Raw genomic sequence first — 15,205 nt, forward strand, 5'->3', positions numbered from 1 at the left:
AGCACTGCTCACACTGTACATTAATGTTTTTATGGTCGTGAATCTTTATGTTTGCAAATGAGGCTTGCCATCGAATGTCTGAATTGGAAGAAAATGTATACAGTATTTTTTTTTTATATTCAAAGCTCAGAAATGTATTTTCATTTCTTGTGCAGACAAAATGTTTTTTGTCATTTTCATTTCCTTTCACATATTTATAAAATGCCCAATAATTAAGAATAAGGATAATAATGGTGGGTAAAAAGGTTGCTGTTAAAAAAATATTTTGTCATATATCTTTTGTTTTTTTTTTACATATCTGCATTCCTTCTGCAGATATAGGCAATGTAAGGCCCAGAGACAGAGGGGCAGAGCTTTCTGCAGCTGCTTTTACCGTTTACATATATCGCCCTCTGGTGGCGATTCATGTAAACATCCACATAAAGCAACATTGAGGCAAAAAAAATGAGCAATGTTCAAACAAAGCAACTTTATTTCCGTTTTGGTATAACAAACAAACCTTGACACAGACTCTTCATGTATGAAATACAAAAAAAAAGACAAAAAAAATCTCTCCTTAAATGTTGCATTCAAATGCAAATCCAGAAAACATGAGATGAGTTTAGGAGGGCTCCAGCTGATATTCAAAGCGCAGCTTTCCAGCTATGGATAAAGAGGCTCTTTTGCATCTGATGACTCTTTTTATTGCCCTGGTCCACAGAGGCCAAGCAGTACCTTCTGGTAGTCTCCCTTGGTATGTTCCTGGAGAAGGAACAGAAACAGCAAGTCAGACATGCTGCATGACAGAACAAGCTTTACTGTAAATCACTCATAGACCAGAGGCAGGTTAGAAAATTCACTTGCCATAATAGTCTGTTGCAGAGATTGCCCAAAGCAGGACTTGTATTCAGAGCAGATTTTTCTCAGGTCCACCTCACAGCGTGACACAATAATTCTGGTCACCATCTTCTCTTTGGCCCCTTTACTCTGAGGAAACGAGCACAAGTCAGCACTTAAGTTGCACACGCTCCAAACTTAACTGCAGCAGCTGATGCAACACTGTTGTAAGATAACTTTTGTCAACTTTGGATTCTCTGTGTTCCTGCAGCTAAATTACACTTTCACAAGCAGATGTATTTCTTACATCTGCTAGATTTAAAAAACAAAACAAAACAAAAAAACAGTCTAGCCCTCAAAATAGCCACATCTCAAGAAAAAGGAAAAGAACAGTAGTGCGAGTACCTTCATGGCTTCATTGAGTCTTTTGGCAAAGTACAGCTGTTTGTTTTCAAAGCACTGAACTGGAACAAATAAAAAGAACAAATATTAACAGGAGTACATCTTACATTCTGCAGATATGTTTCTTATCACTTTGAAAGGAATTCTTAAACCAAAACTGGGGAGTTGTCGTTCATTCATAATCTAAATGCACTGCTAAAGTGTACCTAGCACCAGGAAGGATGTTTGCAAGTCTCCTTTAACTTCCTTCACAATGCTCTCCTGCATGTCGTAGGGGCTGTAACTCTTGTACTTCTGAAATACTAAGACACAGAAGAAAAAAATCTTTGAGTGGTGTAATGGGTCCATTTCACAACTTGCAACAGAGGATCACAAATCCACATGTATTAATAGTGCTCTTAGTAAAAAGGATGGGGCACCTTTTTGGAGGTGGGGTACACTTCTCTCAGACATAATGGAGATCCAGGTCGCCACATCAGTCCCTTTAATTTTTATTCCAGCATCATAGAGAGCCTAGGCATGAGGAAATATCCTTAAACAGTGCCAGAATTTAGCTTGTGGCACAGAAAAGAGCCGTTCATGGACAACGAAAAAATTTCATTCGTGTCTAATTATTCTATATTAATTATTCTATTATTCTATACATGACGGGAATATAAGACCCAAACAAAAATCTGTTTAATTCAAAGGCAAACAACTTACTCTGGCATCTTCATCAATCTTTTCATAGTCTGTAATAGAGGACGGTTCAGCTCTCTTGGTCTGCAGCAAAATAAACAACATTCAGGTCATTTTCACAAGCAACTGCTGAAAAGTCATTTTTACAGGTTATATTTGGCACCAAATGCCTGCATGGATGTAATTATGAAAGTTTCTTTTAATTTGTCACCTATATGTATGTAAATCTTAAGGAACAATGCAGCTACGTCTCACCTGCACAAGAGCCAATAGTAACTTAGCGAAGTTTCCAGAAGTATCTCCAGCCACATCTTTGTCCAGTTCCTTTTTGAACACTATAAAAATTAGATTTTCACGTCAGGGATTTAGCCATCTCTTGAAACCAGAGTAGTCACATAACTTGATTTATGACTGATTAAGACATGATATGATATGTAATACAACAAGAACAATGCATAGTAAATGAAAAGCACGCAACCTCAACTGTAATCTAAACTTTACACAGGATTTCAAAGTGTACTTACATTCCTTGTAGACCTTCTTGATTTCTACCAGCTCATCATTACTACGTGAGCACAAAATCTCAATCAGTGTTTCTTCATCAGTTCCTAATCCCTGAAAAAAGGAGAATTTTAAACGATCACACCTGAAAGCCATCTGAAGACATAAGACTAATGGCTTTTTGTTTCCAGCAGAGGGCGGTGTTGCCCTTCCACAAAATCTCCCTGAGAGAGAAAAAACAAACAAACCACACTTTACCTTGATGGATGCCTTGATCTCTGAGGCATCAAACTGCGCCGTGCTCTTCATCAGTCCAAGGATTACAGTTTCCAGTGAGCCAGACAAAGCACCCTTCAGGGCTGAGATCATGTCCTATATAAATTATAACAGCATTACCTGATCATGCTTAATGTCTGGCATATTGCTGAAAAGACAAAGAATGGCGCTTTAAAGCCATGAAGGAGTTTAGGCCTGCTGTACCTTCTTTGCCCTCCTTTCATACGCAAAAGCAATCTCTCTCCTTTGGGCGTATGTCCGCTTTGTTAGGACATCAATGATGGTCTGCTCATCCACACCTGATTATACATGATTTGAACACATTAATTACACAAATGAATGAATTTTTTTTAACAATACTAAGAAATCTGATTAGGTTATGATGACAAAAGAAAGACACAATCAGTAAATCCCTACAACAACCTTTTAAAAGAAGAAGAGGGGATGGATATACACAAATATCGTGTCTGAGTAAAGGTTTAAACGCAACATGGGCATAAGGTGTAATTTCCTCCTATTCTTATTTGCAGAAAAACATTTTTCCACTCTGAACACATTCTTCACCACAGCACGATGGTGGGCTGTTAGGAGTGCCAGTAGCTCTCAGTCAGCAGCCAGAACACAGCTCTGCCAGCACTGGGGCGTGGACATGGAGATGTTCCCAATGTGGTCCAAACATTTTAAGCCACGAGGCTGACTCACAAATACCAGTCACTCATCTGTTGCAAGAATTTGCAGAACCAAGCACCATTTCTTTTTCCCTTTTTTTTTTTTCTTTTTTTGGAGAGAGAGATCTTGCCTTTGGTTTTGATGGCGGTCTCTATCCTGGCAGCATCTTTATCAGGGTCAAAGTCAGGAGCAGGTACCACAGTGGGGAACAAAGGATCCTGACCCTGAGAAGTCAAAGCAAGAAGTAAACTAACTGTTTTGTTGTTAACCTCTTAACCTCCATTAGGAAACTGGTGGCACACAAAAGGTCAGGTTGAGTGCACGAGTTCAGCTAATGTCAGTTTCCCAGAGAACGTATTTTAGTATGTGACTGAAACAAAGCTCACCCTTAAAGCTAAATGTGGCAGGCTACCGGTGGAGAAGTTAAACATTACATATACATGCAACAAATAAATGATAAAATAAGAGTTGCCATGATAAAGAAGAAAAAAAAGAAAGCAGAACTTTACCCCAATGTTGAGAGACAGCTGTCCCAGAAACTCTGATACCATAGCCATTTTCACTGTTGTGGGGAAAAAAAAATCTCATAATCAAATCTCGCTATAATCCTATCACTGACTTGCACAAGACCATGTTTATTTTGACTGGAGATGTAATCGTTTGAGAAGGTAAAGCAAGGTCTTTCTAACAAAGGCAGAGAAGTTAAATCAAGTTGTTGCTTTTTACAAAGCCGAGTGACTGCAGGGGAATTTATTCCTTTGACAAATGGTTATTTCTTTTTGACTGCTCTGCCACATTCAGAGGAGTTTCTAGTAAAAGATTTCAGACGCATTAGAAACACCGAAGTGACACGCCCTGGAAAATGTGCTGCTGCACTTCGATGTTGTAAGGCAACTGAGTTCTTTCACACGTGGACAAGGGGAAAAAACTGCTTTAAGAACCTGAAGAATTAAAACTTAACTGAAACTTAAAACAGAAGTGAGACTCTTTTATACAAACTGTGAAAATGCAAGTCATATGTCATGATTCGTGAATGCAAAATGCCTCCTTAAAACTCCTTGAAGCTTTATGCAGTGTAAACTGAACCGTACTTCCTTTTATTCTATTAACAAACAGTTGAAAAAATTCCAGCACACTTACCTGAGCTGTAAAAGCTGAGATGATGCACAGATTTGTCCTGGTGATGTTTAAATGGATTGGGTGTGGAGGCTCAACTTTTCAGAGATATGAAAAGGCTTCCCACTTCACTTCCCCTGACGGATTCCCTCCCCCTTTCTGTGGACTCATGACTCCACCCTAATCTGCTACGAGTCAGCAGCTCAGAGTTTTAGAGCTAAGTTTTCCCACACACTATTCAAAGTGACTGAAGCCTTGTGCCGTTAGGAGAAATCCTAGGTGTGTCTGATCCCAACTTCCCACAGTCAAAACATCCGAACGTTATAAATCACTTTCAGTTTATTAACTCTTTTTCACACAAAAAGTAAACAAAATACATACAAACATACCTTTGAACAAAATTACAGGTTATATAGAATAAAAGTGCATCAGGATCCACATTTATAATTTAAGGACTTTGCTTTTATTTCTTTAGGCATGCATGTGCAGCTCCTCCTCCAGCTCTCCTAATGCAAATCATGAAGTTATATGACAATACATTAACAAAGGGATCTTAAAACGACTTTTGAATTAGCTTTTTCACATACGTGTTACGCTTGGCTGTACGTTTCTTCTGCTTGCACGTCTTCTTGTTGCTTCCATTGGTTTTCTGGTAGGATGGACAATAAGAGAATATGTTTATTTGTCATTTTCAGAAGGACTGAGTGCTCAAAGTTGCTTGGCTGAAAACTTGTTTTACCAAAAGCTGTTACGGTAAGTGAATAAAGAATGCCGTTCAGCTATTTGCTATGTTAAATTTCAGACAGACCTCCAATGAATGTCTCAGAATCTAAACCAGAAAAGCCAATAACTCTTCTCAGTATTTGTCCCTGCTGTTAGTTTTAGGCTTTGCCATTAACAAATATGAGGCAGCTTCTGGTTCAACTTGTTAGAAGAGTTATTTTTGCTTTTACAAATTCTCTGGAGTGGGGGTGGGGACTTCCTAGATATTAATATAAACATAGCAACCTTTCCTCTTGTTGCTCTTTATTAACCTGGGCCACATGTCTGTTGTTGTGGAGATTTTTTCCCTATAATGTTTTGAATTAACAGGGTAACTGTAGCGAAAACATGAATACAAACCTTCACAATGGGTGTTGGTGGAAAGGTGCAGGGGACCCTTCCATGTTGCTGGTGGAAGGGCAGGACTACAGCTGGATCAACAGGTATCCAAGGCACAAAGCCAAAGGCCGGGGGTTGTGGAACAGAGCTGTGGGCCTGATGCAGGTCGTATCCCCCCAGATTCCCTTTTCCATGTGCTGCTTTGAGGATGGTCACAAACGGTTCCCCCGATTTATGTGCAATCAGGTATCGTCCTTCCTCTAACCTACAAAAGCAAACAAAGTCCTTGAGACTGTGTCACTCACAGAAACATGTTGTAGCACTGCAATGATTTCTCCATTCTTGGAAGAAATGATGAAGAATGAAGCGCTGACAAAGAAGTTGACACATGTACCGAGTGTCATTGAGTAATTCTCTGATTGAGTAATTCTCCAGCGCAAACATGAAGGCAGACTTGCGTCACAGTTTTAGCCCGAGGCAGCCAGAGCGAACAGTGTGAACACTTCATCGGCTTAAACAAAGCTTTACAAATCAATAGCCAACTTTCTGATAACCTGAAGGTGATGAGCAAGTTTGAAAAAAAAAAAAAAAAAAAAACTCCTTGGGGTATGGACTTTACATTCAATTCATCAACATTTAACCAAACACTATAGAGTTTATAAAACAGGTTGCCCTCAACAGGAGCCTCGTAATCTTGCTCATCTTCTGTTGTAGCCTGCAGGTCTTGTGAAAGAAGCTCTGAGGGGGTCAATAAAGGAGCAGGAAGTCAATGATGCACTGTTATGTTAACCAAGTCATACAGAAATTAAACCAACATATTGAAAATCAATCGACATCAACTTTTGTGTTCATTAGTGTCAGTACTCAGGGAGGGATCCCTCACTCATGTCTGTCCCGTCTGTAACATCTGAAAATAAAATATAATAAATAATAAAAACAAAGGTCGATCAAATGGACCAATACGGCAATGCCACGATGATCCATTTGGCAAAGTAAATCCATTGGGTATCCTTGTTGGTCTTCAGACAACAATTCTGATGGCTAAGGAACCAAATGGGGCAAGCAAAAAAAAAAAAAAAAGTACTCAGGGAGGGAGGGGGGGTCTTATTGCTCTAAAGCATGGTGAAGGCTCAGTCATGGTTTAAGATTAACAAAAGATAGAAAAGAGCTGTCAGATATTATATCCATACCATCTGGAAAGAGTCTGATTGGCAACTGGCTTCCTTTTCCAGCATGAAAATGACCATAAGCACATCGTCATTGCAGTAAAAGCTTAACTGGAGAGGAAAAACACACCATGGAACTCTATCAGTCATGGTTTGGCCTCCCCAGAAGCCGGGCCTCAACATTACTGAAGATGTGGGATCATGTTAACAGAGAATAAAACAAAAGACAGCCGACATTCAAAGAAGAGCTTTGAATGTCCTTCAAGAGGCCTGGAGGACGATTCCTGGAGACTGCTTAAAGAAATGAAAAGAAAGTTTGCCCAAGAGTTCATCCAGGTTGTATTGAATTATAAAGGCGGTCACACCAAATATTGACTTTCAAGTGTGATAGAATTATATAAACTCTGTTTTTGCTTTATATAATGTATCTGCATGTATGTTTGTACATTTTAATAAATCTGTGCACACACTTACAATTATCAAATAAAATTTGGGTGGAGGATCTCAATGACAACAATATACAAACAAAAATAGTAATAATATAATTTGTGTCAGCAACAACTTACCCAGTAAGTTTTTTCAGTAGGTGGTGGAGTATATTTAATGACTTGGAAAGCCTGGAAAAGAGACATCAGCAAGTTTCAGTCTATCTGCTTTACTTGGCATCTAACAGATTCAGAGGTGATGAAAAGGCCTGGATTATCAACACTGACTGAAACTCAAGAAGACAAACTCGAAATCTTAAGTAACACAATCATTCTGAGATGATTAGCTTAATCCTTTTTATCGACACACATTTGTTGAAACAACACTCACTTGAACCCACAGGAGACGTTCTGCTTCCAGTCATCAGGCAGCTTTCGCAGCAGAGCTACTTTTGATGTGTGTGCATTGATGTGCGCTACAGAGTCATGGAGACAGGGTGAAAGACAAACTGAGAGAACAACAAGAGCTAGTGTGCACATCAAGAGCTTCACTTCATCATCCGTGCTATGTCTGGTGCTCACAAAGTAATTAGTCTGTGGTGATTTGCCAGCATTGTTAACCAGCTTGAGTGGGTGTTAAGAAATGCTCGTTGGCCCCCTCTCATCTTGATCCTTCCCTGCCTCCCACTCCAGCTGGAAAGGCCTGCATATTTCAGCAGTGTCTTCCTTCATTTGCAGAGTGTTTTAGAGCTGACAACAGCAGCCATAAATACACAATAGCAGAATGCCCCATGACAAACCACATGATAAACCACAAAGAGCCAAGTAAATAAGGAAGTCTATTAGCACCATATAATTTCAATAGCTGGGGGATATTATTTATTTCATATAGCTCAATGTTCTTACCACTAGTGGCAAAACCAGACATTATTTTGCCACACAGGCCTGTTAGCCATTCTCTTGAATGGCTACATTTACAGCAGTGAAGCTGAACATATGAAACTTGTGCCAATGTGTGTACCTTTTGTGAACTATAAAGGTGTTTAATTAATCCAATAGGCAAAAGGAACACAGAACATGCATGTCAAGATTACATGAGTCAGTTCAGTGAACCTAGCACAGACAAAAGGTGCAGTCTTTCCCCGAATCTTGAGTCATAGATAAGCAGCACGGAGACACTGACAATGCAACTCAAGCCCAAAACAACACTTAGCTTAGCTTTGCACACTGCATTCACTGTAATAACACATGATCACATGTGGCTGTAGCTATGGCAACTAAGTAAACCTAACCATTACAGTCAGAGGAGGACGATGAGTCATCTGAAGACTATTTCTCTGGTTTGTGGAAGGATCTGCCCCACTGATTGTATTGTGGCCTGTTTTAAGCTGTCTAAATGATACATTGGCTATTTCCTTGGCAACGAGGTTAAAAAAAGGAAAGCCAAAGGGTCCCTCCTTTAGCTCAATTTAGAACCATGTGTGGAACATAACCATCATCATTTTAATAGTATCTCAAAGCAACAAGTTTGAAAGTAACAAGGATAAAAACGTTACCTATGTAAGATACTGTGCTGGAGTGAAGCAAAGTCTCTGTCCACAAGTTGCATACCTCGCTCCTGGTTAGGCACTCAACACCATAACACAACTGGTACTCCAGCTTAGGCAAGACATGCACTGGTGTATGCTATTGGGACAGATCAAATGTCAATATTAAAAACAAATCTCATTCTGAGGATTGTGCATATACAGAATGAATGTTTATACCTGGTTTTTCCTGCTGCCTACTTTTCTCGTGTGGGTCAGAGAGACAGAGCTGCGCACCATGAGTAACAAGTCTTGCAGACTGTAGAGTTTATAAAACAGGCTGCCCTCAACAGGAACCTCGTAATCTTGCTCATCTTCTGTTGTAGCCTGCAGGTCTTGTGAAAGAAGCTCTGAGGGGGTCAATAAAGGAGCAGAGAGTCAATGAAGCATTGCATGGTAATCACGTCACACAGAAATTAAACCACCATATTGAAAATCAATCAACACTAACTTTTATGTTCTTTAGTGTCAGCACTGAGGGATGAAGAGTTGGGGGGAACCACACAGGTTTCGCCATCCTTGCTCTGGTTTCTCTCCAAAAATGAAGACACACACGGTTTAACCAGCAATGTTGGATGAGAGTGAACTGATGGCCCTGCACATCGGGTGGGCGACTTAGCAGAGCATTTGGCCATCTCGTTGGCAGACTTGAACATGGCTGTCTGCATGCGCAGGATCTCACCTAGCTGGTCCCCAGAATCCTTTGCTCTTTTGGTTTGCCGTCTGGCCCTTGTAACTCTTTGAGGGGAAGACATCTCTGAACTTTCAGGGGTGGACTCAGAAGCAGGAACAACTGGAGGGTCTGCAGAGCACGTTACAGTTTGAGGTTTACTTTGTTTTGGGACAGTGTTCACTGGAGACATCGAGTCATCAATGACCAGTTTCTCATCATCCGAGTCTCCAGTAAAAGCTTGGTCTTCATCACTTTGCAGGGCAGGGTCTTGTCTTGCTTGTTCAGTCCCTGGTTGAATGTGCTCACTCAAAACCTGCTGAGCTGGCTCTGACACAGAGTCGTTAGTTTTTATTGAGGAGCTGCTCATCTCTTCACTGAACGTTTTAATCTTTTTTGAAAGTGGGGACCCTCTATCTTTTTTACTTTTAATATAACCACCCTGTTCATCTGGGATCTTCTTACACTTTGACGTCTCTCCAAATGTCTCCAGGTCGGTGAGATCCACCTCAAAATCCAGACCACTGTTTTCCAGAGAAACTTCACTCCTCTGGGAAATTTCCTATGTCAGAAACAGAAGAAGAAGAATTGCTCTAATGAAATAAGACCAGATAACACCACCACTACCACAGTTAATTTACACATAAACATACCTGTGAGGGGTTCTGCTTATTTACAGGAAGCTCTGTCATCAAATGGAACACATTTTTACTTCCATTCTTCTTGATGGACCGCTTCAAACTCTCTTCATGATAGATATGACTCCTTTCTCTTACTGTCATTTCAGTCTTCAGGAGTGGCGAGTCTATATACACAGTCTTCTTCTGATTACCGACTGTGAATAAGAATAAAAAGGGCCATGTGAAACAGTACCACCGTCAGGCCATATATAACATCAATACACACAATAGCTACCTAATGCCTAGTTTATGGTCACCACATTGGCTGTGCTGTGCACCAACTGTGATGTCCTCACAGTCTTGTTGCAGGAAGCAAAGACATTTTTGCCAGTTTTTGCCAGGAAGTGTCATCTTTTCAAGCTGTTACAGCAATGTTGTTACAGATTCTTCAAATTTGTGAGCTCCTGTACTGACATTTCAGTGAAATGGAAGTAATGACTGGCACGCGCACAAGGCTACAAAACTACAAAAGGTGCACAGCAAGCTAAAATGACGCTAAAGTAATGCGTGCCAGCAGTTGTGACGTCACTTTTGCAGCACACCACACTTCATGAAGGTGACAACAGTGAGCATCAATGAGGTATTAGATACTCTATGTGTCTCATAAACATATAATTTATTTCTCACTTTTAAAAAATGTGAACATGTCTTCTGCTCTTTTCTTTTTTGGTAATCCTATGAAGCTCAATTCTGCAGCATGTTTTTGTTAGGTCATAATATGCCCTATATTCTTCAAAACAGAATTTAATTTAAAACCTGTTAAGTTTAAAAAGGGTAATCTATATTTTTTTCTCGCTTCACCATGATAGCACATTTTTAATTGCTGGAAGTAAAACTTAAACTGGCTCTAATTAACTTCCAGTACGACAGCATGTGATGTGTGCTGTACCTTTTCCTTGGTTTAATTTGACCCAAACAGGCAGTTCCCATTGCTCCACAAATTCAGGGCCATGGTTGTCCAGCAGCCTGACCAAGGCATCTCGAGTCAAACAAACATGAGGCTCATAACAAGCACAGAGCTTCTCAGCATTCCCATCACCACTGACAGTCTGGAGAGGGAGGGGAAAAAACAAAACACACACACACACACAAAAAAATAAATAAATCACACTACCAGAACATGAGAAAATCTTCTGTATCAGTCAAACAAACACAGGTGGATACACAACTTTCTACAGTTAAACGGGGTTTGACATTAACATGTGTGACCTGGCATCTTTCAGAAAAATGCAATAAGGTCTAATTTTGCTGAGCAAGACATGAACACCCTCTGGTGTCTTTGGTGAAAACTGCAAGAGGCGAAAGAGAATTTCAATAGACCTGAGGTCATGAATCTCATTCTAGCAGTAAAACGTGTCTGTGGCTTACTTTGATGGAGCAATTACAAAAAGTGAGACAATTGCTTACAGCATGCATGTCCTTAGCCTTTTTAGCTGGAGGATTCTCTGATGAAACACTCTGATAATCCCATGCAAGTTGTGCATCAGCAGGCACTATCTTGTGGTCTGTAATATTCACACTGCCCTGGAGAAATAAAGGGAAGAAATATGGTAATAGAGAAACTTAATCAACAGCAAAAAAACTGATTCTGCAATTCAACACTTGAAGCTGAGAAGGTATCAAAGTGATGATAAAAAAATTTTAAACAAGGAAAAAAAAAGACATTTTAATTTCTGAACAACTAAATTATATACGGCTGTAGTCTGATACTGCTGAGACTGAAAAGCGGCTGCAGATGTACATTACCATATTCAGCAGCTGTTTTTCAAAGGTCAGCGCCAGCCCTGGATCGAATGTCCCTCCTGTTAAACTGGTCAGCTCGTGGATCTGGTAGAACTGGGGAAGCGTCCTAATGCATTCCAAACAGCTCCTTAAAAATTCCTTAAAAACAACAAAGAAAAAACAATTAGGGTTTGTGTTTCATTGCTTATGAACTAAACCACATAAAGCTAACGAGAGGTGCAACTGATGGAGTATCAGTACCTCTGAATATTGCATAGCTCCTTGTGATATGAAATTGTAGTCATCAGCACACATTCTAGCCACATCTTGGAGGTAGCTATTGAAGTGCATCACTTCATTGTTCACTCGTGCCTTTAAGACCTGGAAAAAACAAGCAAACAAAAAATCAGGGTCTTTTTTCCCCAAGTAATGGAATTACAACTACCAGGACTAAGCTCCCATTAAGAGCATTAAGATGCAAATGCTGATACCTCTGGAGGATCCTTGGTTTTCTTATTCATTAAAAAACCAAGAAATGTCTCCTGTTGTTTGCTAGAAATGTTGGACAGGCAGGGATAAGGGAGCCTGGGCTCGGGAAAGGGAGCATCTTTCTTAATCTGCTTCTGCTCTGCTCCTGATTTTTTGGTATCCTCAAAGTCTCCTGTTCTTTCAACGGCTTTGTCTGCACTTAGATCCTCACTATCACAGCTGTCCCAGCAGGATGCTTGGCTGCTGATGCAACTGTTGTCTTTAAACTCTGCAGCTTCATTTGTGGAAGGAGAGCGGGAGACTTTTGCAGCCCCATCACCACACTCCTGTTTGGCTTTGGCATTCTCTACAGGACTTGAAGAAGGAGAATGAAAACACGAGTAGAATAAACAGATAGTGTAAATGCACTTGAAATTATAGTTTACTTTAACTGTTAATTTAATGGCATACCCTCGGAGAAAGGCCCACAGTTCTCTGATATTAGGTGCAAGGGAATATTTGTCATAAACATCTCTGGAAAAGAAAGGTCCTTCAGGAACTGGGTGGTCTTCCCTTCAATTTAAAATGAAAAAATAAAAGATATTAGAGACCCTATGTTGTTATTAAACCCGTCCAAAGTGCCAAACGTTTCTAGAATTTAACTGGTGTTTTTATATTGCTGTTGTATATTAAAAAATATTGATTACTACGGTAGATAAACTTGTTTATGTAAGACAAAAAGAAATAAAAAAGCCACCTGACAGATAATTAACTAAAGTATAAATATTCAATATTCACTTTAAAAAAAGTATTTTATAAATAAAATTTACTGACTATGGGGGGGAAAACACCTTCTGAAGTTATTTTCTTAAAGGTTTGACTTAGTGTCGCAATTTCAAGGTATCTGACTCAAAGTTTCGAAAAAAATACCCCAACTTCATATTTAACTTATGGATGTTTTTTTTTAATCCCAGTGATAATAATAGCAATATCACAATATATCCAAAAAATGTAATATATACACAATTTGATTTCATTTTTCAGTTACTTTAATAAACGAAATATTAAAATATATTTTAATGCACTATTTTTTTGCACAAATATAATTCTAATTCTGGTATAAGTCTTATTATTATCAAATCAACGTTTCCGCCAAACAGAGAGTAAACAAAGTGAAACACGTGTTTCTCTGAGAGAAATGTTGCGCAGCTGTTCTCAGGTGCAACTTCCTGTTTTCCCTTTCAAAATATAAAAGTTGTTTTGTTGTTGTTATAATGAATTCTTGAACAGAACTGATTATAAATTTAAAAAAAAATTAAAAAAATATTAAAGTTGTAACGTCAGGTACAAACAATACAAAATCTAGTGTTTAGCTAACAGTATCAGCATACTGGAAAAATGAGCGAGAAAAACGAAATAATATAGAAACAACATTATTTTTTTAACTGGTAAAACAACATTTATTTAGATTTTTTTTTTTTTTTTTAAATGGTGGAAGTGTCTAACAGTTCTCTAACTTCCTGTCTTATTTAAGCAGCTTGACAGACAGCTAGCCAAGGATAAATAACATGGTGCAGCCTCGTTTTGTAAGCACATGTTTCGGCTCCTGTTCGGAGTTAAACATTAAAGGTTTTACTCCTAAGGTAGCCACTAAATGGGATTTGAGTCCATATAAATAACGTTAAGTCAACGCCGCACAAAGCGTAAGTGAGCTCTCTCAACTCCTGTTAGCCAGCATGTGCTAATCCTTACTTGATGTAGCGAGCGTACTTAGCTCAAGCTGACAAATAATATCCACAAGGATTCAAAGGACAGAAACCAGTGGCAGTGAGAATGCTACGTACCATGTGAGCTCCATGGTGGTCTGTGACAGCGGTCCACAGGAAAAACTGCACTACTGTCTGTTAACTTTAGTGTTATCTGGCTAACACACGTTTGTTGAGCGACAGTATTCGTCTTGGTAAAATTCTGCTGACATTAACCGCTCTGTGTGCATTGCTGCCCCCTAACGGATGGTAACTATTAATCAATCGATTTTATTATTTTTGTGTGTGTGTGTATTTGGTTACAAATAAGATGACATTTCTTTGCAGCTTTGCTTTAGTGCTCGGTAACAGTTTCCCTGCCCATCTATGAAAGAGAAAAATACACTTGAATGTGTGTTCACGCCAACAGCCTAAAACATCTCCATGGTGTCTGTTTACAAATAACTCTCCTTACTTTGAATTAAGGAAGACCTTTTTTCAGCAAAGTGAGGGGAAAAGAGCATGCTGTATTCTAATTTTGCTACGAGCAGGTAATTCCCTTCATGTAATAATAATGTCCAAAGAACCTTTGCTGTCCAGTTCTGAGCCCCGTCTCTGTGTGGTTTCTGAGACCGCTGTTAGTTGCTATCTTGGGGTCTGTAAAATCTTATTATATCTGGAGATACGAGTCCCAGCTCTAGTACAGATAATTATAGGGAGACCTATCTGGATCTCTTGCTCATATCCACAGCGGTCTCAGGCATTAACCTGAATGCAGCTTACATGCTCCACTACTCTGCTGAGGTGTATGAAAACTAAGATCAAAAACACCAAAAGTAATAGCACTATTTAACATTTGACAAACTTAAACCCTTCTATTGGTCTTTTCTAAAATCAAGAGACTTGATTTTTCCATTGAACTCTGGCGTCCATATAGATATTTTGTTGCCCGAGGAACCACCTTTAGCAGCAATAACTTGAAGAAATCATTGTTGAAGGATTTCTGCTCACTCTTCTTTACAAAATTGCTTCAGTTCATTGATTTGCAGGCAAAGCTCTGTTAAAGTCCCATTTGCAATGCCTTGATCAATTTATTTTTACAGCCTTTCTGGTGTAGACCTGCTGCTGTTCTTGGGGTCATTGTCTTCTTGCCATCCCCAACTTCAGCAATCAGACAGATTACC

At 39.3% G+C, this 15,205-nt stretch overlaps 2 protein-coding genes across 3 annotated transcripts; both read right to left on the reverse strand.

Annotated features, from left to right (window-relative positions):
* Nucleotides 1-454: 454 nt before the first annotated feature.
* On the reverse strand, nt 455-4,627 carry LOC308392682 (annexin A2-A-like). Its single transcript, XM_080875849.1, has 13 exons — nt 4,483-4,627; nt 3,852-3,904; nt 3,473-3,566; nt 2,878-2,972; nt 2,656-2,769; nt 2,421-2,511; nt 2,152-2,231; nt 1,921-1,980; nt 1,638-1,731; nt 1,425-1,520; nt 1,222-1,280; nt 844-966; nt 455-741 (listed from the first exon to the last, which is right to left on the reverse strand). Exons 2-13 carry the CDS (start codon nt 3,897-3,899, stop codon nt 682-684), a joined length of 1,014 nt encoding a protein of 337 aa, XP_080731975.1. The 5' UTR covers nt 3,900-3,904; nt 4,483-4,627; the 3' UTR covers nt 455-681.
* A 152-nt stretch (nt 4,628-4,779) lies between these two features.
* ice2 (interactor of little elongator complex ELL subunit 2) lies at nt 4,780-14,258 on the reverse strand. 2 transcript variants are annotated; one of them, XM_080875847.1, is made up of 15 exons: nt 14,121-14,258; nt 12,748-12,849; nt 12,300-12,651; nt 12,070-12,189; nt 11,833-11,967; nt 11,494-11,610; nt 10,976-11,135; nt 10,060-10,241; nt 9,188-9,968; nt 8,917-9,086; nt 8,707-8,836; nt 7,542-7,626; nt 7,292-7,342; nt 5,581-5,824; nt 4,780-5,107 (listed from the first exon to the last, which is right to left on the reverse strand). In XM_080875847.1, the coding sequence occupies exons 1-15, from the start codon at nt 14,132-14,134 to the stop codon at nt 5,012-5,014; spliced, it is 2,739 nt and encodes a 912-aa protein (XP_080731973.1). In that variant the 5' UTR covers nt 14,135-14,258; the 3' UTR covers nt 4,780-5,011. The 2 variants fall into 2 exon arrangements, with proteins under 2 accessions (XP_080731973.1, XP_080731974.1); XM_080875848.1 differs by lacking the exons at nt 12,300-12,651; nt 12,748-12,849 and having other exon boundaries at nt 14,121-14,248.
* Between the last annotated feature and the right edge of the window lie 947 nt (nt 14,259-15,205).

Source organism: Rhamphochromis sp. 'chilingali', assembly GCF_963969265.1.
Source record: "Rhamphochromis sp. 'chilingali' genome assembly, chromosome: 2".
Classification (NCBI taxonomy): domain Eukaryota; kingdom Metazoa; phylum Chordata; class Actinopteri; order Cichliformes; family Cichlidae; genus Rhamphochromis; species Rhamphochromis sp. 'chilingali'.